At 40.5% G+C, this 26833-nt stretch overlaps 3 protein-coding genes across 5 annotated transcripts in view; 2 read left to right on the top strand and 1 right to left on the bottom strand.

Annotated features, from left to right (window-relative positions):
- Positions 1–10890, top strand: part of cpne2 (copine II) — a 38986-nt gene extending 28096 nt beyond the window's left edge. Inside the window, exons 15-17 of the mRNA XM_028407684.1 lie at positions 1113–1246; positions 8375–8611; positions 9988–10890. Of these exons, the coding sequence (XP_028263485.1) occupies positions 1113–1246; positions 8375–8611; positions 9988–10095 (479 nt within the window). The 3' untranslated portion in view covers positions 10096–10890. The remainder of the gene's footprint in view (positions 1–1112; positions 1247–8374; positions 8612–9987) is intronic.
- A 4067-nt stretch (positions 10891–14957) lies between these two features.
- Positions 14958–20412, top strand: psme3ip1 (proteasome activator subunit 3 interacting protein 1). Of its 3 annotated transcripts, XM_028408373.1 has the most exons (8): positions 14958–15003; positions 15688–15885; positions 15967–16065; positions 17464–17585; positions 18230–18369; positions 18642–18739; positions 19380–19586; positions 20008–20412. In XM_028408373.1, the coding sequence occupies exons 2-8, from the start codon at positions 15759–15761 to the stop codon at positions 20010–20012; spliced, it is 798 nt and encodes a 265-aa protein (XP_028264174.1). In that variant the 5' UTR covers positions 14958–15003; positions 15688–15758; the 3' UTR covers positions 20013–20412. The 3 variants fall into 3 exon arrangements, with proteins under 3 accessions (XP_028264174.1, XP_028264173.1, XP_028264175.1); XM_028408372.1 differs by lacking the exon at positions 20008–20412 and having other exon boundaries at positions 19380–19988; XM_028408374.1 differs by lacking the exon at positions 20008–20412 and having other exon boundaries at positions 19363–19580.
- A 484-nt stretch (positions 20413–20896) lies between these two features.
- On the bottom strand, positions 20897–26745 carry exosc6 (exosome component 6). Its single transcript, XM_028408375.1, has 2 exons — positions 26409–26745; positions 20897–21708 (listed from the first exon to the last, which is right to left on the bottom strand). Exons 1-2 carry the CDS (start codon positions 26684–26686, stop codon positions 21162–21164), a joined length of 825 nt encoding a protein of 274 aa, XP_028264176.1. The 5' UTR covers positions 26687–26745; the 3' UTR covers positions 20897–21161.
- Positions 26746–26833: the final 88 nt, after the last annotated feature.

Genomic DNA, 26833 nt, shown 5'->3' with positions numbered 1-26833 from the left:
TTCGTTTTCTGTTCACTTTCTTCGAATAGTACAATCACCTGAAAACACTAATCTATACTCACAGGTTGTTGTCTTCTTTGTGGCCTGGGGATCACATCCTTTGCCAGCAAACTGCAGGCACAGATAGGGGTTACTAGGCTTTCCCAGTTTAACAATGACTATATTACATAGCATTGTTTGCTGCCTTCTGATTTAGAGGCAACACATAATTAAAGCTAAATTAAAAGAACAGTGGAATGCAGTGCTGTTTTTATATACAGACATATGGCTGCAAAGTTATTGTGACTTTGAAACACAAACATCAGCCTTAGCTACACTGGTACTTTAATAATAAACATTCTGGTATTGCTTTGTGGGATATTTGTTACATTTCCAATTAAAAAAAGTAGGTTGAAAGAGCTTAATAAGCAGTAGGACCTGTCTTTAGAAGGGGTTGCTGTTGTTTCTATCAATTAGTACTGACATACATAAGCCACTTTCATCATAATTTGCTGTGCTATTGTTACACATATTTGTGTAGTAATTACATTGGTGTAGGCACACAGCAAGAAACAAGCATTATTTTGTTGCTGTGCAATAATAGGGTTGGTTCTGTCTAACTGAGTGGTAGGGGCAGTTTCCCACTGTCCCTATAGTGCAGGTTATTGGAGCAGAATAATCGCTTGAAGAAATTGATTGACTAGCCCATCTAGTAGGTTTTTTAAACTAACTTACAATGTGCCCCTTTAAATTACGCTCATAGGAACCTTTACACAACTGCTAGCATACCTGATGAGTGTTTTGTTTATGAGTAAGAAGCAGTTAACACACTCTGACCTGCCATACTTAGAAAAGAAAGATACTGTATGTCAGCATCCTGCAGCTTTAATGAACCACAAAGAAAACCCTCTTTTTAATATGGTGCATTTGCTTCTGTTGACGCACCATTAGCATTTGAAATGTGTAGGATGCAAATGTGTTTATTGACAAATGCACACCACCTAAGTGCCAACTGTTGAAACTGTGAGACTCGAAATGAAATGATATTTTATCCTGACAGAGGTGGGTGGTGATGGTAAATCAGTACATTTCTACTCAGCTGAAGGAGACCTGTGCGTGTCCTCTTTTTCCAGGTGTGGAGGGTATTGCCCAGGCCTACTCTGCCTGCCTCCCTCACATCCGCTTCTACGGCCCAACAAATTTCGCTCCAATCATCAACCATGTAGCACGTTTTGCTGCCCAGGCCCTTCAACAGGAGAAGGCAGCGGTGAGTCACTACAATTTACCTATTGATCTGCCTTTTACAGAAATCTACATGAAGCAAATGTGCAGGTTGAATTCCAGTCCACTTTCTCTTCTCTCATCTAAGAGGTAGAATATGCTCAGGAAGGAGTTCAGGACTTTCAGATGTGTATGCGCATGCAATCTGAGCTGCGTGATGCAAAACACACCCTCTTTAATTCTGTGTTTTTGTATTTTGAATCAACACCTTGAACTCAAGGCCAGGCGAAGTGATCAGATAAATCAGCTAAAAAACTTAATTCTTCTCTTTATGTATGATTGTGAAAATGTTTAACTGCAGGACAGTGATTGTAGTTTGGAGAGGATGAAGAGGTGTTTCTGTCATTAGCTTAGGTCTTTATTTACTATGCACATATTTTCTATTATATAGTTTTATTTTTTTTTTAGTTTTATGTTTAACTTCTCTGACTTCATGCCAGTTTGTAGTTGTGTCCATCAGCTGTTGTGGATTAAATGGTGTGAACTCAAGTAATCAGACCAGCGATGGCATATGGCACTGTTAGTGTTAATTTCTAGTTTTTAGCTTCATTTTTCACCACCATGTCTGTGATGACAAATGGTGACTTAAAAGACACTTCTGAAATATCCTCAGGATGAGTTGAGGCCCGTGTTTTTTGCTTTTTAAAATCTTAACAACAGTGGAATGAATTGCCATCACATTAGCTGCAGGTACTTAGTTTGTATTCAGTGACATCCCCTTTCTTTATCTAGAGCCATTATCAGGCTACATTTCAAAGAATATCTCCCAGTTTGATGTAGTTTGTACACAAAAAGACGCCCACGCTGCAGGTTCCCGGGGAATCACCACACTGTGATATCACAGATCCTGCTCTTGTTGCGACTGCTCTTCTGATGGTGACAAAAAATGATCACACAATTGATATAATGTTCTACTTCTTTCTGTCATTCCATCTCTGCACAAGAGTCTATACCTGTCTCAGTGTTATCAAACACATGATCCCCTCACTGTCAAACATGTCAAACACTGTAAACATGGACTCAGTGTGATATGCCTTTGTTGTGCTCTCTCTGCTTCCTTTTCATTCATGATTATATCTTATTTTTTTCACACCGTAGGGCAAATCACACCAAAGAAACGTGACACTATTTTTGTTTGCTCACCAGTAGTAGAGCAGCAGTGTGTAGTGAGTGTCTGTCAGGAGAGTTTGTATCTGCTCTGACTGACAAACCAGTGTGTGCATCTGTTGGCTCGGACTGCTGGCATGTAAACCAGAGTGCCAGGGAGGAGGGTGACAGACTGGAGTGATAACTTCTGTCCTCTCTTCTTCTTACACCTCTCTGCAGCTGAGACACTGACCAGGATTTTCACACATTTTGGGGCTTAACAGCATGATAGGGAAGCATCCTTCATCTCATTTTCTCCTCTTCATGCTTGTGGCTTGGCTCTAGGGATGGCTAAGTCTGTCATTCTGTCTGCTTAGGTCCACACTCTGTCTCAACAGCTGCTGGACAGATTACCATGAAATTGTCTACATACATTCTTACTCGTCCTTGGGAATGGATAGAATGCTTTCTGTGATTTACAAACTTTTCAATCCATCAAATGATATGTTATAATACTTGGGCTCAGCCCAATTAGCGAATTTTAGCATATTAACACACTAGATTCACATCAGTGTTATTTCCTTCTAGAAGTGTTAATTGCAATTGTGAGACTGCTAACATTAGCAAACCTTCAAAACCAGACCAGACAAACGTTCTCTTTAGCTACATGTTTGCATGCACAAAAATTTCTGCTTTGCACTTGATTGGTTGTTAACAACATAACCTCCTGATCTCCTAACTGACCTCTCAACATAAGCAGACATGTCCTTTTTTAGCTCTGGTAATGCTTTGTTAGCTTGCTCTGGAATCATAGCTAAACGTACAGCCATGATATGTGAGACAACAGAAGACAAGACAAAAGTACTTATATAGCAGTTTTCTCTTGTCTATAGCATTTTTTTTCTAAATAAACATCCCATGTTGTCTACCAAAAAGATTATGTTCAAATGCAAGTGTAAAATAGTTAAATTGTAGTTTTGTGCAGCACTTTCATTTGCTTGCAAGCTATTTCTAACATTTACAGCTAATTAACAACATTGTGGGAACACTTTCAAAAATCAATAAACACAGCTTGATTCCATTATCCACCATTTAGCAACCATTATCGCAAATACAAGGATGTTTTCAACTGCTTTGGGTTGTTAACAGTAACAGATAGCTTTAACAAAAGCATCTATAAAAGAACAGAGACTAAAGCTGTTAATGCACAACATCAGGCATCTGGTATTTATGGGCTGATGCCCAACCCGATCACAACAAACTGTGGTTCTTACCACAGCAATATGAGATGGCCGGATGTCCTGTGTCACTAGGTGGAGAGTCCCGCAGCCTCACAGACTAAAGTTCTAAAGTTAATACCATAAATCTCTACAATTTGTGTCCCTTTAGAGGTACAGATATAATAATAGATAGGCATTATTTTTAAGACAAACAAATTCAGGCTGCAGCAGGTCTCAGCCTCACTTGGAGTCAGTAATAAGCTGCCTATTTACAGACAAATGACCACTTTACTCTGTTAGTCAAGTGAAAATAAAGTGGCTGCTGTTTTAACCCTGCCATTTAATGAAACACAAAAAGAACCCGGGCAAGTGAGACCTACTTGTACAGTGAAACACAATCCAGTTGACATGTAGTCATCTGTTAGTGGAAGGGCCAAGTCAAAACCAGGAAGTTGTAACATCTGTTTAAACCTAGATAAAATGTTCAGACCAAGCTGCAACCACTGAACCTGCAGGTCCCCTTATGGCCTCTAGGGGCTGGCTTAAAAAGTAAGTCAATCCACATAGACCTCCATGTTAAAATGGACAACATTACATTACAGCAAAAATAAACGCTTATAGTCTGGTACAAAAATAGGTTAGATATACATTAGATGTTTGTATTCTGTCAAGAGTTGCAATTATTTTTAATTAAGTGGTGGTTAAGGGGTCAGCCAGGAGTTTAGGTGGACTGATAGTCAGAGTGATGATACCATTCTGTTTAAGTGAGATCTATAGTACCTTCCGTTAAGGCTGTACAAGACAAAAACTCACATGACATGACAACATCCATCACTAAAATCTTCCAATAATAGAGTACGGTTATTTTGGTATTTCAGCTACATATGTTGAAGGCGACTTGTTCCTGTGAGGCTCAGCAACTTGTTCCCACTGTGGACACACTTTAAAAAAATGGTACACGTCCCCCTGCTGTACATCCAGCGCCATGTCTCCTGCCTATATCTGAAGAGAGCGCAAGTTGCTGGGTATCATTATGCTCCCACAGGGCTTTTTGTCCCTAATTATACCCTGTCACCCTGTGGAGAACAAATCCATGAACAAAACACACAAAGGATTGTACTCATCTGTGTGTTGTGTGCCAGAATCCTTTTGTTTCTGCAAGGAAATGATTGCAGACCCTTTTCTTGTTTTACATTACAGCCAGTTCAAACATAGGAAGGACTAACAGACAATGAGATGTGACAGCTGCAGTACAAGAGTGTGTGAACCACATACTGAGGTGTGTGTGTGTGCGGACATAGTGTGTGGGTAGGTTGTAGGCTGCACAAATCAGCTGCTTCTCTAACTCTGTGTTTCTGTTCCACAGATAATGAGACAACCTGCACAGTGGGCAAGTGTGTATTAACATACACACACAATGCACACAGGCAGGCTGCAGGCCAGTGTAGTCTCTGTGTGTCCCAGTGTTTGAGCGACCCTGTCTGTCTGTGTAATAATGATTCTCTAATGAGTGCTGCTGTTAACAGAGACAGGCGTCACAGCCCTGTGTGTGTGTGCCTGTTTGTGTGGCACATGGAAGTGTGATTTCTTTCCAAGTAGTCAGTGTGTGTCTTCACCTTGTCCGTTCTCATCATAGGTCAGCCATTTACAATTAACTCCACACAACAGAGACATGTTTATGACAAATATATAGACAAAAAGTATTTAGACAGCGGCGTAAAACATAAAATAAATAAAATAAGATATGCTTCAATAAATTATCATTTTGGATTTAATTATGTGTAAAAAGGACTTACCGGCAGTGTGGGAGATGTAGCATCTTAATTTATTGTGATTGGCTACACTACATCATCAAACAAAGTAATTATAATAAACGTTTGCTGGAAAATCCTTGGCAGTCTAACCTCCTAAAGTTTGACAGTTCAGGATGTTCTCCTGCTAAAAATTTAAATCAGACGAGCCTTCCATCACATCATCCGTAGTGTTTTTGGTGACTCTGGTCGTCACCATTTTGACTATGGTAGACTGACTCCTTGACTCTGCTAATCCAGAAATAAGGTGCAACATGAGTGACACTGAGGTGGGGGGCTGATGCCTAGACTAGTGATCTGTGACAACATCCACCTGTCACTCACAGCCAAGCCTTTAACCTTTCATACCCTAAGAGTAGAGACTGATTTTGTTTTTGTACCAGGCTGTAAACATGCTTGTTTCTGCTGTAAAGATGGCCATTTTAAACATAGGGAGTCTATAGCGATCGACTTACTTTTGAAGGTGTCCCCTAGAGGCTATGAAGAGAACTGCATGTTTAAACACATCCGCATGGGCTGATGTGCCCCAGTGGTTGCCGATTAGTTACTAACCACACTGAACACACAGAGCTAAAGGAAGTCAGTGGAAACATGATTCTAAATCATAATGCTCCTCGGCTTGTGCTGGGTGTATACATGAGACATTTGCCATGTTTATTCTTCTTGTTTGCCTCCTGAATTATGTTTGATTCTCTTTCTGTGATTCCTAGTGTCCGAATTAAACAGAAACAGTGTTGTCTCCCCCACACATTTATGTATTTTATTAACAGCACACCGCCCTTGCTAGTGGGTTTTTTTTTCATTTGTGCATCAGTAAAAACAAAACTAGCAAAACAAGATGACTTATATCTGTCTGTACAAGCAGTCATTAGGTTTATGTATGAAACATTCCCTGTGTTTATAATCACACTCGATCTGTTTCTCACCTACTGAGAACCTGCTAGTGTCGTCTCCAAATCCTGTCCTGTCAGACCACTCACTATTATCTTATGATTTCAATCTTCCAGACTATCAGCATATGAGAAAAAGGCCTATTACAGCGGATGTCTGTCTGAAGATGCCGTATCACAGTTTAGGACAGTAATCCCAGCTCTGTGTCTCAAATATCCGATCATTGAAACAGACAACACGAAGGATGGAAAGGAAGTGGCATTCTTCGTAAAGAACAAAACAAGAACAACCCGCGCTTTCTCTTTAACACTGAAGCCAAGCTGACAAAGAGCCACAGCTCTGTTGAGCCTCGTATTCCTGCGGCTTTTAGTAGTGAAGACTTCATAAGCTTCTTCAGCATTAAAATCACTAATATTAGAGACAAAATCAACCATGGTCTCTCCGCAACCGCCGTTTTGTGCCCATAGACCTCCCCGATCTGACCACCAGCATCACTAAATCTACTACCTTTTAGACCCCATCCCATCTCAGCTCCTCAAGGATGTTATTCCTCTGATCGTAGACTATTAGGCCAGATCAACTTGTCCCTGCCAACAGGATATATACCACAAAACTGCTGTGATCATTCCTATACTTAAAAAATCTTCACTGAACCCAGACATCTTAGGAAACTACAGACCGATCTCCAACCTTACCTGTCTTTCTAAGATACTTGAAAGGGTGGTTGTAAGTCAGTTAAAGAACCACCAACATAGGAACAGTCTGTTTGAAGTGTTCCTGTCTGGCTTCAGAGTAGTGATGGGAATTTCAGCTCTTTTGAAAGAGCCGGTTCTTATGGATCGGCTCACTAAAAAGAGCCAGCTCTTAACAGAGTACTCCATTGATTTTCTCACCTGCCCATAGTGTTGGACAGATGCGGACACACAGACACGACCACACATGCAATTGGTCAATCACGTTCAGCTTGAGCAGTAGTAGAGTGGCCCGGGAAGGAGTTGGTTGCAATCGTTCACTTTAAAGAGCCAGTTCTAAGAGCCATTTAATTCACGACCGACACATGACTACTTCAGAGCCCCCCACAGCACAGAAACAGCACTTCATAAAGTCATTAATGACCTCCTCATGGCATGACCGTGGACTTGTCTCTGTACTTGTTTTACTGGATCTCAGTGCTACCTTTGACACTGTAGATTACAGCATACTACTACACAGAACATTAGGATTACAGGGACAGCACTACGCTGGTTTACAGCATACTTATCAGAGAGATTTCACTTTGTTCATGTTGATGTTTCATTCTCGCGTCCTCCGTGTTGCACAGGGTTCAGCACGGCATAAACTTTCATTGTTATGCTGATGATACCCAGCTGTGTTTATCCATGAAGCCTGAAGAAACAGAGCTGTTACTCGGACAGTTTTTTAATGTTTATCTGATAACATTCTCTCTCTGGATGGCATTACTTTGGCCTCCAGTACGACTGTGAGGAACCTCAGAGTTATCTTTGATCAGGACATGTCGTTTATCCCTCATATTAAACAGGTCTCTAAACTTTTTTCACCTGTAATATTGCTAAGATCAGGAGCATCCTCTCAGAGTGATGCTGAAAAATTCGTCCATGCTTTTGTTACTTCTAGACTGGACTACTACTGATCCAGAATGCAGCAGCTAGAGCTCTGACAGGAATCAGCAAAAGGGATCATATCTTTCCTGTTCTAGCTTCTCTTCACTGGCTCCCAGTGGGGTCAAGAATAAGCCTGGCCGACTATCAGCAGGAAGGTTCTTCTTGTGAGTCGGGTCCTGTTCAAGGTTTCTTCCTGTTATCAGGGAGTTTTTCTTCCACTGTTGCTCTTAAGGTGGTTCAGGCTCTGGGTTTCTGTAAAGCACCTAGAGACAATTCTGATCGCTATATAAATAAAACTAAATTAAATTTAATTGTTTTTATCAGTGCAAATCTATGAACAGAGACTGGACAGAAAGGGCTTAGACGCACTGGTATAGGATCATATAGGATCTGGTATACAGTCATACCAACATCTGTCGTCATGACCGAAGAAATGTCGCTCAATTATAAGTCACATTCTCTTTATCCCTCTTCCCCTCTGCAGCAGTACTTCACGCTCCTCATCATAACCGACGGCGTCATCAGCGACATGGATGAGACCCGTCATGCCATCGTACAGGCCTCTAAGTTACCCATGTCCATCATCATCATCGGCGTGGGCAACGCAGACTTTGCTGCCATGGAATTCCTCGATGGGGACGCCAGCGTTCTGAGGGCCAACACAGGAGAAGAGGCTGTCCGTGACATCGTGCAGTTTGTCCCCTTCAGGGATTTCCGTAATGTGAGTATTCGTCTCGGTAATAGAATGAGATTATAAAGTGAAAAACATAAAACATAAACAAACATCTCATCACATAAAGGAAAGTTCATCTTAGTTCTGCAGTAGAAGCGTTACCTAATATTATGATGTCATCTAGTCTAAATGTGTAACCAAAATGGCAGCGTGTTGCTGCTCAGATTGCTGCTGATTACACACACACACACAGTGGGTCTGCTGTATGAGCATAGCTGCTTGTAAATACTAATGAGAGTTCACACATACAGTATGTCCTGCAGGTGAGCATGCAGGTTAATTAGTGTGTGCACTTTTTTAGGTTGTGCACAGAAGGACTCATTAGTGCGTTTTGGCTCTTTGTCATGTTTTTGTGTGTACGTTTTGTGTGTGTGTGTGTAGGCGAGCAGTGGGCGAGCTGACTTCCTCTGTAGTGGGAGGAACAGACAGTGTTTACTGGCTCCCTTCCAGCGTGGTGGTGGGAGGGTGAGAGACGGGTGCTGATTGAATAAAGAGGCAGAGGGAGAAAAGAAATATAGAAATTAGAGTGACCTGAAAGGATGAGCTGTGCTGGCAGGATAACATAACAGCTAATTATTGTCATAAGCTTGTGTAGTGATGATGGGATACTGTTTGTTTTGTAGCAAGATTTTTTTTCTACTAGTAAAAGTCATACATTTGCCAAACTGCTAGCTAATTTGGAAAGGTTCAGCCCTGCATAGTTATCATGAAGGTTTTATTTCTGCTGTAAAGTTGGACATTTAACGTGGAGGTCTATGGGAACTTTCTTTATGAAGCCAGAAATATTTGGCTTCAAAGTATTGGTGTGAATAACATTTTTGCTTAATTTCACTTTACCACTATATGTCCACCCAACTGTGTCCAGAGGCGGTTTATTGTGTGTCCGTTGGTACTGCCCACTGGAAATCCAACTAAAGGATATCTTAAAACTTCTGCTTTGAGTAGTTGGAAGCTGGTTTTAGAAATGTGGACCCCTTTAGACCTAACGTCCTAACTTGTGTAGCTGTTGTTGCTGTGACTCCATCTTCATACAAACTCTCTATTCTGCACTCCTCTCTGGCTTGTAGTCTGGGAATCGGTGTTGCTAAACACTACTAAACAGAAATCTATTCAATATATTGGGTACAGTTCTCTGGGATTTGGAATGAGATTAGCTGTAACAGAATACTTGTATGGATTTGTGCAGAGGGGCTTTATTCTGTTGAATTAGCAGATGATTTTTTGAAACACTGTGGATACGAGTGTTATACAGGAAAATTAAATCAAGAGCACAAGAGCATAATCACCAGTATTTGACCTTTAAGCCTTAATTTTACTCGGTGTTGTGATTTTTGTTGAGATTAACGGTCTCTTTCTCTTCTCAGGCACCCAAGGAAACCCTCGCCAAATCAGTCCTGGCCGAACTGCCACAGCAGGTCACCCAGTATTTTAAACAGCGGAATCTACCGCCCATCAACCCAGCACCAGAGTGAGACCACCCAAAGAAGAGAGCCTGTGTGCTGTACAGTACCACCAAAATAAAAAAACTCTCTTCACATCGATGGCAAACAGTACAAAATGGAAGTGTGTGTTGTGGACAAAAAACATCCCTGCCATTATAGTTGCAAAGTTACAGATTGTTTGGTCCAGTGTGAATCCATCAGAAGTGGTATTCTTTGTTTCTTAAAGCTTTCCAGCACACAGAGCTGTGATGATAATGTGTTAAAGGCCCTTGCATGTCTAAAGTGTCCAGATGATATGCAGGGTAAACGGGCCTTTTTTTTCAGAGGGATGAAGAATATCTTGATTCATCAGGATGTAGTTTTTGAATGCTTTTTGCATGTGTGTGTCTTGTGATTGATACTGTGTGATACATACTTTGGTGTCCTCTCTGAGCTGAGCTGTGTCAGTGGTTGATTCCTCTCCCGGTGTTGTACGAGGCAGCAGGTCAGGTGAAGGCTGTTAATGTGGTGGTCTCACAGACTGAGGGCACTATTTCCTTCACCTCTGCTCCATCAGCATGTGGAGGTTTTTATTCAGATCTTTTGATCAGCAGTCGTCTGAGAGTTTATTGGTCCTCTGGGCTTATTTAACTGAAGAAGACAGAGTCGGAGGATGAGGCCGGAGTGGCAGCTGTAGCACTAACACAGAGAAGATGTGGGATACTGTCTGTTAAATATGGGGCCATTTTGCCAGCTTTTGCAAAATCCTTGTATTTCTGATAACTTAAGTTCATGTTGCATGTTGCCAATATCTACTCACTTGTTTACAAACTAATGCTGATAATCACAAACGCATGTTTTTTTTTCAAACTATATATTTAGCAGATTTTGTAAATGATTTTATGATATGCTGTTGAAAGCTAATGAAGTATGACATGACAAAGAAAGATGTTTAACAACGTTTTAACCAGATGTTTCTGATATGCATATATCGAATGTATATTTCTATGATGCTGTTATGATAAGCCAATGTTTCTGTCATGTTTTTAATGTAGTTTTTATGCAGTGCTGTGTAATTCAAACTACGTGTATTGCTGTGCATTTTTGTACCAAGTGTGTTGTTATTAATTTTATAAAAGTTGTATCTATGTCCACACTCAGGTTAATAAACTAGAGGAAAGTAACATGGTCTTCATCTCTCAGCAAAGACACACAGTGAGCATATAGTAGACACACAATAATCACTAAAATAAAACCAAAAAAGTTGTACAACAAATACAGACACATGACCACAAAGGAAAGCACAATGAGCAGAAAAAGATGCAAAATAATACAAAAAATAGGAGACAAAATGAACCAGCCTGAGCAGCCATTCTAATTCTTCTTCTATGTCATGGAGAGAAACAGATTCTAAAGACCACAAACAAAAATGACAACACAGAGACAAAATTACCACAATACGGTGTGAAATGATCACAAACGACCACAAAGTGATCCTACATTTTGAACCCTGCCTGTGTGTAAAAAATGAAATTGTTGTATTTGCACAAAGTTGTGCACAGTGGAAGACAGTTTCGCATAAGATCTATCCACTCATTTTCTCCTGTTGGTTTTGATTTGACTGATAAGATAATGAATAGCCTGTTCTAACAAAAAAGAGCAGAGTGGAAATCAGCCTCTGTAGGCATCTGTGTCTCTCTGTAGTCCTGTGGTTTGAGGTTCTGCTTCTAGCACAGACCACCTTCAACATTTTGTACTGACTACAAGCTAAAAAAAAAAAGTTGTTCCTGCTGTGTAAAGGTTCATCTTGTGTTTGGTCTGCATCAAAACTGAAAACTCACACTGATATGTTCTTTGTTATATCATTTGTCGTCATAGCAACTTGTCTCAAAACAATGCAGAGATGCTGAGCTTCATCTGTCAGCTAAACCCGTGGATGTCTTAATGATGTCAGTGAACTGACCTCAGACCGAGAAGCTTGTTACTGAGCGTGAACACAAGATAAATATATCTCCCAGTCTCATCTCCACACTGCGTTTACAAAGGCATACAACACATGCTTTTCATAAACTAAGAAGAATGCCAAATAATAGCCCGTGAGAGACCTGATATTTCTTCATCATCCTATACCTTGATTGCCCCCTTGTTTATCTGTATCAGATCAGAGCATCCAGATGCACAATTCTACTGCCAAGGTCTTAATGAGGAGTGAATATACATTCCTAAAGCCAATTAACCACATTAGTTCTGCTCTAGTACAATTTTGCACATTAATTTCACGATCCATGTAAGCCTGGCTCTGACATGGAGATGAGCAGTACAGAGACATACTTCTGTCTTCATTTTGCAAAATGCACTTTATTTTTTTATTTCCTCCCACATTTATGCAAGCAATCAGTTCCAATACTAAATTCCCTGTCGCGTTCAATGTCCATCTAATTATTTTTAACCAAGCACCAAAGGAAGAAGAAGAAGGCATGAAGGGCCTCCACCAAACAGTACAAACAATTGTGTAATAAAGCGAACAGTTGCTGGTACAAGTGCACACTTGACAGAATGTGTGTGTCTCTGTGTCTCTGTGTCTCTCAACAGCTCAGCTTCGGCTTCTCTGCAAATGCTTTGGAAAAGTGACAGTACAGAGTTAGAGGGACCATAATGGAGCCCTAGAACAAAAGAGCAGGCAGAGGGGCAGGTGGATAGGCAGCTATCACATTCAGCAACAACATCTCTTCACCCGTCTGCTCGAGGAAGTGACACAGTTCTAAGAGTCTAAGAAAAGCACTCAGGCAGTGAGGCAAAGAGGGTGACACAGATACAAAGCCTAAAACAAGAACAGGAGCTGGACAGAGCTCAGGAGACATGAAATAGTGCCGAGATGCACAAAAAGACAAGAGGTTGATGACAAAGGGGGCAGTACAGCATACAAACAGCTGGACATTATGTGCAAGACACCCAAGCAGTATTGTGTTCTCACTGCATTAACAAATGTCTGCACCTGTGTGTCTTTGCTTTCTGTTCACAGTGGCAAATAACTGTTAAAACTGTCACCGTAGTTACTGGCCTGTGATACAGTTTCCACGACAACCCATTCTCTTCTTCATCTGCAGGAAAGCCTGTCCATTAGAAACCTGTCTGTCTGCAAAGACAGAGTTACAGAAAGGAGCAGACAGCCACCAGAAGAGTTCACAGTTACAAAAGAACCTCCAGCTCACATCTAAGATTTGTCCAATATGAGTCTCTGGTTGAAGAGAAACAGCCAACCAATCAGAATTTAGTAACCAGTCATATTTTGTACATTAGTTATCTCATAGTGCTGGAGTGACACTGCAGGCATGCAGGATGATATTGGCTGATGATGAAATGCCTACAGGAAAATGTTTATGATAAGGACTAATCAGATCTTCAGCATGATGGGCTTGCCATTGGCTGTGGATCAAAAATCAACAAAAATCTTATACTGTGCACCCCTGCTGTTTATAGACAGACCACAGTGCTGCACGTGAGGCATGTGTGTTTCTTAATGTATGCATGATGCACACCCAGCAGGGGCTTGACCATGCTGAAGATATGGCTGCCTCTGCAAACACACATAAAGCTGCTTATCATACACCAAGCAAGAGATTAGCAGCATGCATGTCCTTTTACAGAGAGACTATATGGGAGAGAATATGATGTGTTTAATACATGGTTTTAAAACAGCATAGTTCTTAAGATAAGATAAGATAAGATAAGATAAAACTTTATTAATCCCGAAGGAAATTCTTGTGCCAGAGGTATCAAGTTACATTAAATGCAGTTAAGTACAGAGTATCAGAGTATAAGTGTCACTATAATCCAAAATAAGAGTACAGTACGCAGTATGAGCACAATATATGATACATGGATACAAATATGGAGATGTAAGGTGCTAAGTAAACATAATATAGACAAGTGGAGGGAATGACAGTGATGCCTGACATGATTATCTAGCTCTTCTCCCTACAGAAAGGGGAGGAGTTATACAGTCTGATGGCCACTGGCAGGAAGGACCTCCTGTGGCGTTCTGTGCTGCTCCTCGGTAGTCTCAGTCTACCGCTGAATGTGCTCCTGTAGGACAGCAGTGTGTCGTGCAGGGGGTGAGACGTGTTGTTACGAATACTGAGGAGTTTCCTCAGTATCCTCCTCTCTGTCACCTCCACCACAGACTCCAGCTCCACTCCCAGTACCGAGCCAGCCTTCCTAATGAGCTTGTTGAGTCTGTTGGTGTCGGCCGTCTTCATCCTGCATCCGCTGTAGTGTGCATCCAGCACACTACAGCGTAGAAGATGACGCTGGAGACCACCGAGTGGTAAAACATAGCATAGCATAACTTAGAGGCATAATATTGTTTATAAAAGGAAAATCTATTGTCAATGCCAAAATATACAACCTGCTTATTGTTTTAAGGCAGACTAAATAATTGTGAACCTGTCCTTTAGGCAGGAGTCCTCTATCATGCATCATCATGCAGGAAGCTCCTTCACAGACCTCAGGCGCCACCTTGTGATCATTATCAGTTTCATCTTGGAAATTTGGAAAGACTTCCCTTCCCTGTAGGCTATATGCAACATATAGGTTTATTTCACTTATGCATAGGTATGCACTTTACTTCAATTATGAACATATTTGTATAAAGATTATTCTACTATAAGGTGGACCCTGTATTTTATTTTTTATTTTTTGGTTTCTTTATAGCAATTTCTCCTATTGTATTTCTTGTTTATATCTTCCCAATATGTTCTACAAATTGATTCGATCATCTATATTAATATATGCGATAAAGTGTGTTTTAAATGGAGAGACGTTTTCGCAAATTTGTTGCAGAAGGGACGGAGGGTCGGAACTAAGTCCAATATCCTGAATATCCTGTCGAGCCATTTTTACAGTAGCACCAAACGTCATTGAGTTGGAGCAGTGATAAATCGGCTATCCGGGAGCTCGGTAAGTTTATTCGACACTAGAGTTATTCAACGTTATATGAAACAGTCCTGAAACAACATGCACATTTGCCTCGCTGTGCGTGTAAAAGTGTTGCTTTTCTGACATGACACGGTGCTCTGTCTCAGACAGCGGTGCTAACACGATTTTAAGGCTAACAGAGCTAACGTTAGCCGCACGGCTTCATAGAGGCTGCACACACAATTCATCTGCGAGTCCAGCTGAACCAAAACAACACGAACACAGTGACTCGGAATGTTGTAAATCAAACGGCTGTCTTTGTTACTCACATGCTGGTAGTCTGGCGTGTCCTCTGCCTTAAAAAGAAAACTTTATTTATCGCATAACGCTGTCGCCGTTTGACAGTGGATCAACGGGAATACAAAATAAGTTAGGTTAGGTTGTGTTTATTTAAAGCTTTTAGAAGAGACAATATAACTTGCAGATGCTAATACTTAAATTTTGTCCTCATTTACATTTGTTGCTTTTAAGAAAAATCTAATCTTGCCCTTTTCATGTCGCTACAGATTTCTTGAGCTTTAATGCAATTTTAATAGGTGTAGTTGCAGTTTGTGATGGTGTGGCTCTTATTTCTAATAATTCTGATATACCACTTTAAAACCATCAAAAGTTTTTGTAAAAATTGCGGGACTATATGTATATGTAATTGACTCTTCTTTTCCCCAGTGTGGAAGGAGGTACTTTCAAAACCACAGCTGGACCCAACAGAGGTAAGGTGCTTGTCTAGGACAGGTGTAATGGCGGGGGAAGAAGAAACAGGCGTCACACTCAGCAAGAAGTTTGTGTCTCAAGCTGAGCTTGATGAGAAAAGAAAGAAGAGACAGGAGGAGTGGGAGAAAATCCGAAAACCAGATGATCCAGAGGGTGAGAAACAACACATCCTGTACACTTACACAAAACTCTGACATGTACAGCTGGTTATATTTCCATTTGTGCGCTCCTCAGAGGTTCCAGAGGAGGAGTATGACCCACGTTCCCTCTATGAGCGGCTGCAGGAACAGAAAGACAAGAAACAACAGGATTTTGAGGAGCAATTTAAATTCAGTGGGCATTTGGTGCTTTTTCTTCTTCCAGTTCTGTTCTAGGTCTTAATTACTGTCATACTACTAAGCTAAAAGTAGCACTATCAATTCAGGGGTGGGCGATATGGCAAAACTTTTATATCACGATTCCTTTAAGGTAAAATCACGTTCACGATTTGTTTTTACATTGACACTAACTTGCATGTTTCTGTGTAAATGACTTCAGGTAGCCTACTCTGTCACTTCTTAAAAACTATCAGTAGATCTAAAAGTAAACTCTGATAACTCACTGCACTCAGTATTAGTTTTCAATAAACATGAAATTTTAAATAACAATTACAGAACAAAATAATGTTTCAAATTTCAAAAATTTTAATTAAAATTTTAAAAAGAAGACTAATGTAATTCTGTAAAGTATTATTCAACAGTCATTTAAACAGACTGAAGTGAGCCTCCTAAGGTTAAACAATAAATACAGTATTGAGACTTAAGTAACTCTTGAAGTTCAATGTGATTTAGACCAAATGATCAAACTTTAATGGGAATCATATCTAAGGACAAACGGAGCTGCTGCTGTCACCTCTGTCCACCGTTTACTAGAGTCCTCATATGGAGCCTCTTCATCAAATGCCTGCGTTATCACTGTTTTGGTGACGTCATCAGCTGTTGCCTCTGCATCTGATGTACACACACACACAGGTTTAGAACCTGAATATAACGAGCTAGTAATGTTCAGAGAGGTGGGCGCGTACGTGCTCGTAGCATGATAATACATACGTGTATACACGCGTCCCTTCCACTGCAGCACACGTCGCGCACACACACACACACACACAGGCTTACGCGCCGCTGCTGATGGCAAAAACAGCACCGAACTTAAAGGTGGAGTTCGTTTTAGGGACCAGTTCCTCCGTTCTCTTTTCGTTTTCAGCCGTAGCTTCCTAACAGGGAGGCTGTCATTGGCTGGTCAGGTTCACATTAACACTGAGAGTTGGCCGAGTGAAAAAAACTCATGCGTCTGCGCGACCATAGAACTGCAATTAATAGAACGTGCTCTATGGACGATAAAACAATCTGTCCGTTCTGGCAGATCACCGACAAGTTCAAATCCTTCACGATCATTTATCGTCAAATCGCACAGCCCTACTATCAGTCTAGTTTGTAAATATCAGCTCATGGCACGCAGCTCTTTTCTTTAAAGACAATGATGAGCAAATCCACTGGCACAACATAAGCTGAAAATCCTCCTCAAGCTTCTTACACTCATTTAGTTAATATTTTTAAAATGATTTTAATGATTTTCTGATGATTTGTCTACCTTTCCCATGAAGATTAGTGTGTGTTTGTATGATTTTGTTTCTGGAAGAAAAAAAAAGTCACTCTTCTGCCATGTGTTGAGAGCATGTTTCCATGGTGACAGGGAACATGGTAAGGGGATTGGACGAGGATGAGACCAGTTTCTTGGATGAGGTCTCCCGGCAACAGAGCCTGGTCGAAAAGCAACGCAGGGATGAAGAGAAGAAGGAGCTTCTGGAATACAGAATATCCTTTCCTTCATCCTTCATTTGCTGGAATTACTGTTTACCTTTCTCCTTTTAATTTTCATGAGTAGACTAAAATAGGATTGTGTCTGTCTCGTTCTGTTCAGAAAAAGAAACTACTTATGTAATGAGAAAGAAAAAAGTATATCTAATACCTGTTAATATAAGTGAGAATAATGCATGGACAGACCATTTCTTTTTTCAGTGGATCTCTTGCAGTTCTTAGCTACCTTCTAGCTCCATAAATGAATGTGTGCCCAGTAGTTTTGCTTGTGGATTGTTGCTTCCTGTCACTCTATTAGCAGACTGATTGTTGGCAGGTAATGAATAGGTTGCCATGGAAACTGTATTTTAGACTTGTAAATACAGTGCTAATGTCAAATGAACACCAAAAAAGTGTGACTTAGGGTTTTATCAGGTTAAACAAAAACAAAGGTCTGATTTGTTGTAGCTATAAATTGCCTTGTTCTGGTCTCTCTTGACTCCATGCTCTGTGTCATGTTACTGTGATAAAGCTGTTATAACATTTTTTTTTTCTTCTAAGCTTTGTCCGTCTCTTGTCCTTGAGTTCTTTTGTTTGCCTTCTAATCACTTCTTTTTTAGCACACTGGAGAGATTGTTCACCTTAACTCTGTACTGTTGTACAAGGCTCTAGTTAAGCAAGCATCTGAAGAGAGCCGCCGGGAGCCTGAAAAGAAGGCACCGCCTAAACATTCAGGGGCAGAGCAAAGGACCAGCCACCTCTCTCAGGCCCATTTATTAGCTGGAGCTGTCAAGAGACGCAGGTACACACAACACATGTTAAATCTGCAACAAGTTGTTTTGTCTTTTTGGCTATTAGCATTTAATGCAACAAGCTGTAAAAACTACATATCACCTTATAGACTCTATATAGTTACACAATGGAGCATAAGCATTCATTTAGATTTGTTTGTGTCCATATGATGGAATCTAAACCTGGCTCCAAAGAGCTGAGGACATCCACAGAGTTGTTTTCTAATTGAACCCTTTCTCTCTGCTCTCCTCAAAATATTGATCTTATCCTTTTCATTATTAGTTCCTCACAGTCTTCAGACAGCAGTAAGAAACCGAAGGTGGAAATCACAATGGCAACAGCAGCAGCAACAACAGCAGGAAATGGAGACAGGCACACAGGTGAGCTGCATTCTCATGAGAGCAGAGAAACACACATATAGCTCACTGCTATACTAAGATAAGATAAGATACTCCTTTATTAGTCCCCCACAGGGCAAATTCACAACAACTACTAAGTGCAGACATGTAGTATCTCTGTTAAAACAGCCATCCTAGACCTAGGTATACAGAAAGCCAGAGCTGGTTTTACATAAAATACATAACATAAAACCCTCCATAAAATCCAAACATATAAATGCCAGTCATTTTCATTGCAATATAAAGCCCTGCATCTCCATGGTAACAGAACATTATGTATATAATAATTTACTTACTGTTGTGTGTTGTAAACCCTGCTCTGATAGGTGGTTATGGCTGGTAATTTTTAACAACTATTTTGTATAAAAGCAGTTTGGAGATGAAGTGGTAGAGTACAGACAGTTGATCTGCTGGGAAGATGGCTGAGAAATAAAACCATTGTACTAATAAGTACAGATGTGCTGTTTGATGAGGAAATGCTGAAAACAACATGAAAGTTTTACATTTATTACACATATTTTATACAAAATTAGATTAGTCAACATTATTTGGGGATACATAAATCTCAAGGGGTTGTGAATAAGAGAGGTGTCTGCGTCTTACAGTTTGTTGTGACGTTCAGAACAGGGGAGCCAGGTGGGTGGAGAAGCAGGGGGAGCTGAGGATCAGCAGACAGTCCCTGGCCTGACGGCAAAGATGCCATCGGGTCCCCTGAGCTCCAGTCAACGCGTGTTACACCTACCGTCAGCTGCTGTGTGTGTCGGCGTTTTACCAGGACTCTGTGCTTATTCTGGCAGCAGCGACTCTGACAGCAGCTCGGACAGCGAAGGTAGCGTGGACGCAATCATGTCGCCTTACCCGCGGCACAACAGGGCTTACAGATAGACACACAAACAGTACACCAACTGTTGCAGGTCTTCAGAAAACATAACCTTATGTAGGACAGATTGAAGATTATACATACACTGCAACACACACACATGTAATACAGCATACCTGTTGCACACATAAGCTCATGTTAGTCACTCACTTTACCTTTTCAGTATTCCTGTTGTTTTCACAGCTGTGAAACTGTTGCTCTTTGACCTCAGACAAAGTTCAGCCCAGTAACTCTATCATACAAAGCACATCAAATCAATTTAAACTCCATTCTGATCTAAGTCTGTGCATCTATTTGTGATTTTGTTTTCTATTGTGGCACTCAAACATGACACCCCTACCCTTCCTTCCCTCAATCACATCTCATACAGTTTAAGCCGAGCAACCAATCCCGCACTGCCTACCCCGACGACATCCTGTCCCTTCCCTACACTCCCCTCCCAACCCAAGCCACAGTGACTGCAAGCTGTGCTACGGGCTGAGGGAACAGTGATTGACAGCTGTGGAGCAAGGAAGAGACTGCTTTAGACTGTGACATGACACATCTTTTAGCTATCAGCAGCAGAGGAATGAGAGCGGGACACTCTCTGTCTCTACGATTCTGGGGTACATGCAGAGTCTAAGTGCTTTTGATGAATAATGTTTTTAATGTGCGTGATGTGTTTACTTCAAATCACATTATTAAAAAAATGTGCTGGAATGTTTTCTGCTGGCTCAGGTGTTGGAGCGTTGTTGGTCAGAGTCTAAGCAGAATGAAATAAATAACTTGCCCTTGTTTTCTGTGTAATTTGTGCCAAATAACCTTGTTTAAAGAACAAATACAAAAGGAGATATATTGCATCGCTAACTCTGGAACTGTGGAAGCGATTATTTAAATGTATCAGAGCTTGGAATACAGTGACATCTATGATTAAGTGCTAGTAATAAGGAATGAGCACCAAACAGTGGTTGTAATGTGGCTGATTAGCCACATTAGACTAAATTACCAGAACTACAGAAGTTTGTCTTTAGTTTCAAAGGTGGTAAATTTTAAAGATGTAGTCTGCATATGCATGTTTGCATTACTAATTGAGGCAAAGCTGTCAACACAGGTGTGGTTCTAGGTCTATTCTCCTTGACAAATAATAAACAGCAGGTACACTAATTAACTAAAATTTTTCAGGTGTCCACAATTCCTGGCATTTGTGTGCATGCAGTCTTTTAGTATAGATTCTGCCCAATGTTTCATAAATGGGACATCTGGACAAGGACACAGATAAATGGAGGCCAGCATTAGTGTATTCTGGATTTCAACAGGTAATTCATATTACACATTTAACTGGTTGGTTTACAGACTGTTTAAAGACATTTAGAAATTGTCTAATGAAATAATTTTATTAACATGTACTCTATATGTCAGATAAGTCAGAAATGAGTCTTGAATCAGAAAATGAACACTTTAGTAGAAAAATAGTTGTCATGTTGTCAAAGTATGGACTTCAAAAAAGAAACACTATGAACAAGCAGGTATTGGTTACAGAGTCTCTCAGCTCTCTGATGGTGGGGGAGCACCCTTGCGCACAGCCTTGGCCAGAGCTTGTTGTATGACTGGGTACAGTTTATAGCATCCCTCAGTGCAGGTCCGAACCCCAGCTGTCAGGGTCTCTTCAGTCATTGCTCCATCTGACTGCAGGCCAGAAATCTGGTTCAGGCTGGGGAGGAAGGCCACTGTCAGACCTCCCTGGTTCTCACTGCTGACTGAGCTGCTGTTGTTTTCTTCCATGTAAGAGGGGTCGACCACATAAGAGTCACCATCCTGACGGATGGAACAACCAAGGACCAGATCATACATTTCAATCCCAGCATCTGCCAGTGCAAGGGAAGCACATGTGATGGCATGAGCCAGAACTGAACCGCTGTTCTCAAGAACCACAACATTGACCTCAACCTGTGAACGGGGGTACTTATGAAGGCATAGAGCTGGCTGGAGACTCTCTTGTAGCATCAGTGAGAAGTCCTTATCCTGGCTTCCCTGAATCCAGGAACCCCTCTCCAGGCAGGAAAATGGAGCGAAGCGCATGTCAGTGGTCAATCTGTGGATGCAAAGAAAATAATTTTGTGTTAAGACTCTACTTTCAGTATCATAATAGCCACATATACAAATATTAAGTGGTGACTAGAACCAGTAAATTCTTTAGCAGAAGTTAATTCCTTTGGAGCCTATGTCCATATGGAGTAGGCTTGTGCAATTAATCATCAGAAAAACTGTCGCCGATAAATATTTGCCACTTGTTGATTACGGCGATTAGTGCCTCGTCATGATGACGCATTTTTGTGTGCGACGTACTCTCACCATCACCCGCAAGTGTGCACATTTATTATTTATTAGAACTTGAACAAAAAGTACAGTGCCAGGGGGTTACAAATACAAACATATTTTTACAATTAATATTATACAAAAATATTGTATAGAGCACATAAACACAAAGTCTTTATAGCTTTTAAATTATAAGATTTTTCTATAGTTTTGCTGTACTGTTTGGCCTCATTCCTAAATGCAACAAAGGTTTTTGATTTCAAAGGCATAAATCAGAGTAATCAATTAAGTCAAGTATTAATCTTACATTATTGGATATATGTCTTTTCCTCATGAAACCAGACTGAGACTCATCAATTACCGTATGTCATCTAGAACAAATTTCATTCTTTTGGCAAATATCAAAGAAAATATTTTGCAATAATTTTTAAGTAAAGAGGTAGGGATATCTCTTTGGGATAGCTTGAAATTTTTCAAGCCGAAAAAAATAAACAGTATTCTGCTCTCTTTCCTCTAGCCATCTCCTCCTACTTCTTACAAATTCCCCCTTCAGCCTTCGACCTATAAATGTCATCTAACTTGTTTTGTAGGTTGATTAATTGATGAGAATCATTTTCAGTTAGGTTTCCATGAGCTTGTTATGATAAAGATGTTATTTTTGAGACAATGACAAGTGAACTACAGTATGTTCTCAAGAATTTTGATAACTTAAATCTTAAAAGTTCCCAGTTGTTGCAGAATTGATTTTCTGATAGAGATTTTTTCTAGTAACGTTCAATTAAAGACCTAACCATTTTAGAAACCGTTTCATGTGTGAGGATGGAACTGTTCAATTTCCAGTAAGAGCTTCTATGATGATGAGAGAGATTTGTATTGAAATTGCTTTGTGATCTGTTAAAGGAGTCATTGTGTTTGGATACATAGAAAGCCAATGTAAGAAGCGAGATTCTAAAGCGTCAACAATTTGTCATTTTCAACCTTTGAATTATACCCATAAAGATTAACAAGTAAAATTAAAGTATCATTGGTAACAATAACCAAAATAAAGAAATGACCTGTAGGATCACCTTCAGAAGGTAAAATCCACATTAAGCCACATTAAAGGAGTTCTTCAAAATAGCAGTACCTGCTGCTTGCTCTGAGCCATTAGATAACCAAATGTAATTGCCCCACTGAGCCCTCCATGCATCATCCACAGACAAGAGTCACTGAATGTGACTCTTGAAAAAAGAAAAATCATTTTGTTGTTTTGCAAATAAAAATAAAGCTTTGACATTCTGTCTCAACCCCCTGGCATTAAGAGAAAAAAACAGAAAAAGACAATGTAACAAAAAATGTTAAGATCAAATACTATGAAGAAGAAAGGTCTTAAGTACCAAAAAGAAATTATCTCTAACCATTAAAGGGTTATAATAACAAATTAAGCTGTATAGCTCAGTGCAAAACAGTCTTCCTGTGAAGTAAAAAATATTAATAGTGTGGCAACACTTTTCAACTTCTGTATTATAAAAAATAAGGTACAGAGTGGAAGATTAAAGACTTTCTTTAAAATATATATAAAGGAAAAAAGAAAAAAGGTTTTGTATTTTTAACACCTTAAATTATCCTCTGCTACTATTGCAATAAACCAATGTAATGTAATAGTGTCTCTTGAGTTTTGTTACATCCTTGGCATACTGCTTCTTCTAGAAAGAAGACAAGAGTTTTACAAATACAATAGTGTTTAACAATAACCTCAAAAAAAGTCCAAAAAAAGTCAAAATAAAGTCCTTTAGGCGTGGGGAACCACATTAGAGGGGAATGTGTTCACCAGAGAACAGTCATGTTCTGGGCGGATTTCTTTCCCTTCAATGAGTGAGCCTTCTTTCCATCTTTTTTGCCTCTTCAATCATGGGCCACAGCTTGTTACGTGTTGCCTTGTCATCCGCTGTTAGATTTTTAGCGAACCTCAGCTTGTGATTTTTGAGGTATTCGCTCTTGTTTGCCGTTCGCCACAGAAGATCTCTTGTAGACCTGTTAGTAAAGCGGACAAAGGTGGTCCTGGGTCTGTTTTCTGGGCCCTGGACAATATCAATGTTTTCTGCAGTTTTCTGCTGAGAATCACACGGCGCAGCAGATGTTGATGACTTTGGCTTTGATGTCTTCTGCGTTACCTTCGGTAGTCTGAGGTTCCATCTCCGGCCGTATATTTAAGCCTTCTGCTGTTTATATCTTTTGTTGGCAGTTTGGATTTCCTTCACATCACACTTAAATGACTCAACACTGCATTCTTTGTGATCATGCCCTCCCGATTATCAGCACTCACGTTAATTGCGGCGACAATGTTGCTCTGTAAGTTTGCTAAAGATATCTCAGCTCTTTTCTCCTTTGGTTTGATCGGTGTGTCCAGCAGAGGTGGAAAATCATCATCTCGGTCGCAGTGAGTTTCAGAGCTTAAATAGTCATGATCCATGTTGACTGAGGCAGTAGCTGCAGCAGTTGAAGAGCTTGTTGGTGTCCTGTTAGCATTTAACAAGCTGTGGCCCCTGATTGAAGAGGCAAAAAAGACGGAAAGAACCAAAAACCACTGTTGACACCGCTAAACAAAATGTTTAGCGGTGTCAACAGAGGTTTTTGTCCGCGCATCTGCCTGTTCAAAAATACTGCGGCACCAAATCCGATACAGTCAATAACTGCTTAGAATGCACGTTCATGATTATATATATTGTTAACATTGTCAGCAGCGTTTGTGTAGTATACTGTTGATTTGTGGTTTAACCTACACAAAAAAGTAAACAGTACAGCACTGATATGACCAAATGAATGTTGGCTGAATCCCACGGAGTGCCGTGGTCCACACCTCCACAGCCAGGTTAAACTGTGACAGCCCACATCCACAGAAGATGTGTGGATTCTGTATATTCCATTTATTTTCCTGGGGGTCAGGAATCAACAATCACACAATTACGGCCATATAAAATCTACCCGACCATAATTAGCAGATGCTATGTATGGTCTCTATTGACCCCGTTAACAAACCTCCAGTGGTTCAAGATGTCACCGCGTTTTCTCTTTAAATTTGGCTTCACAATATATTTCTTTTCCACACAACTGAGGACGTTGAACATGCTGTTACATGCTGGCCGACATGGTCACGTTCATTGTTACTCCTAAAACGATTAAAAATATAATTTTATGGAAGAAGAACTCCCGATGTTTACTTCCTGGTTTGTACAAAAACAGGTCCTGCAGAGACACGCCCACGTTACATCTGTATCGCACCAAGACGGTAACCAGTTAATTTTAAAAAAGCAATTAACTTTGTATTAACTAAAAACGAGTCTTAGAAATGTCAACAGACTGTTTAACATTGTTTGCAGGTATTTATAGCATCATATTAGGACTAACGGAACGATATCACAGGATAGAGATTCGAAAAATTGCTCAGCAATAAAAACATGGGTCTGCTACGGTCGCCATCTTGGAGGACCTCCGCAAGCGCGCACATGTGAGCCTAAAATAACAATAATGGCGGAAGACAGTGGTATTCAGTTTAATGATGCCGAGCGCGTTCCAAACAGAGCTTCAACGTCTGTCACCATAAGCCGGAGTACGAAGAAAGCCAAAGAAAGCGCAACGAGGCCACAACGCCTGCTACAGCTGTAGTATATAGTGCCGCGCATGCATACGCGACATGCATTAGGTGTGAAACGTGGAGCGTTGGTTGGTGCCATAGTAACTGGATGTTTGCTCGTATTAAAAGAATGAACTCCGACTGGAGAAGCTGTCTCCCGATCTTTATTTATGGACTCCACAGCAAGATAGGAAAACATTACAACAGCGAAGTCTCCTCCAGCAGATATTGGAAAGAATTCCACTCAGCCGAGAATCAACGATAGGTTTAGTCATTGTGCTGCTTACGACCAAAGTAAGCGCTGGAAGAACGTAACGCATGTTGATTTGCACAGACATACATTTAAATGTGAAATTGTCCGGTTTGTTTGTGATGTTTTTTCTGCTGCTGTTCTACAGTATGAGTGAAAACATGCACGAGTGTGTGACATTCCAGTCACAGGTTAATTTGCACAGACACACTTTTTTAGCTTGAAATAATCGCTATGACTTTTCTGAACTTATTTGTCCTGTTTAATTTTAATGTTGATATGCTGCACTCCTTTGTGACCTTAAGATAAGAAAATTTGTAAGACAAAGTTACTTTAAATGTTTGCTTCATTATTATTTTGAAGCAGTTTGTGCATTGTGCAATGCATCTGTTATCAACTATCACTGATAATTGGTCAGTACATGTAAGTGCAATTGTCATCAATTAATCGTCAAATTAATCGTTATCGGCTAAATGCCAATGCCAAATTTTTTTTCCAATATCGCCCAACCCTAATATGGAGCTTTCGTTCGTGGTCATCTAGGCATTGTTACTACTGTACACTTCATAATGGATCAATGCATATTATTAAAAAATAGAAAGTCACAATATACCTTCCACATTTCATGTCCGTCTCATCTTTCCGCTCTGTTTCTTTGGGACCATAAACGCAGCACATCAACTTGGTGTTTCCAGCCTCTATGTACGCGGAGCCCTTAGCTTGGCTCACCAGGCCGCACCGAACAAAAACAGGCCGGACATCCACTTGGTCCCGCTGCCTACCGTCCGCTCTGGGTCCATGCAAGGGGACAGCCTCCGCGGGTTTACACCGAAACAAAGACGGGTTTTGAGACACTTCTGGGCCGCGTACACGTTTGTTGTCTGTTGGCATAATGATGGGAACTGATACAAACTGAGCAACAGCAGCATGTGAATCGTTCCCGCATGTAATATGTTCCCCTCGGAAACAAAAACACGAGAGAATGTTTCCGCTAAAGCGTGGCACTGAACAAATGCTGTGGTTAATACTAAAATTTGA

Source organism: Parambassis ranga, chromosome 6, assembly GCF_900634625.1.
Source record: "Parambassis ranga chromosome 6, fParRan2.1, whole genome shotgun sequence".
Classification (NCBI taxonomy): domain Eukaryota; kingdom Metazoa; phylum Chordata; class Actinopteri; family Ambassidae; genus Parambassis; species Parambassis ranga.
This window is presented reverse-complemented; position numbering and strand designations above follow the sequence as displayed.

Bases quoted from the DNA above. Each gene is read 5' to 3' on its own strand.
- exosc6 (XM_028408375.1), bottom strand. From the start codon at position 26,686: ATGCCAACAGACAACAAACGTGTACGCGGCCCAGAAGTGTCTCAAAAC. The intron at 21,709-26,408 runs GTATATTGTGAC...TTGCATCCACAG, and splicing joins ACGGACATGAAATGTGGAAG to ATTGACCACTGACATGCGCT.
- psme3ip1 (XM_028408372.1), top strand. From the start codon at position 15,759: ATGGCGGGGGAAGAAGAAACAGGCGTCACACTCAGCAAGAAGTTTGTG. The intron at 18,370-18,641 runs GTACACACAACA...TTTCATTATTAG, and splicing joins GGAGCTGTCAAGAGACGCAG to TTCCTCACAGTCTTCAGACA. The intron at 18,740-19,379 runs GTGAGCTGCATT...TGTGACGTTCAG, and splicing joins AAATGGAGACAGGCACACAG to AACAGGGGAGCCAGGTGGGT.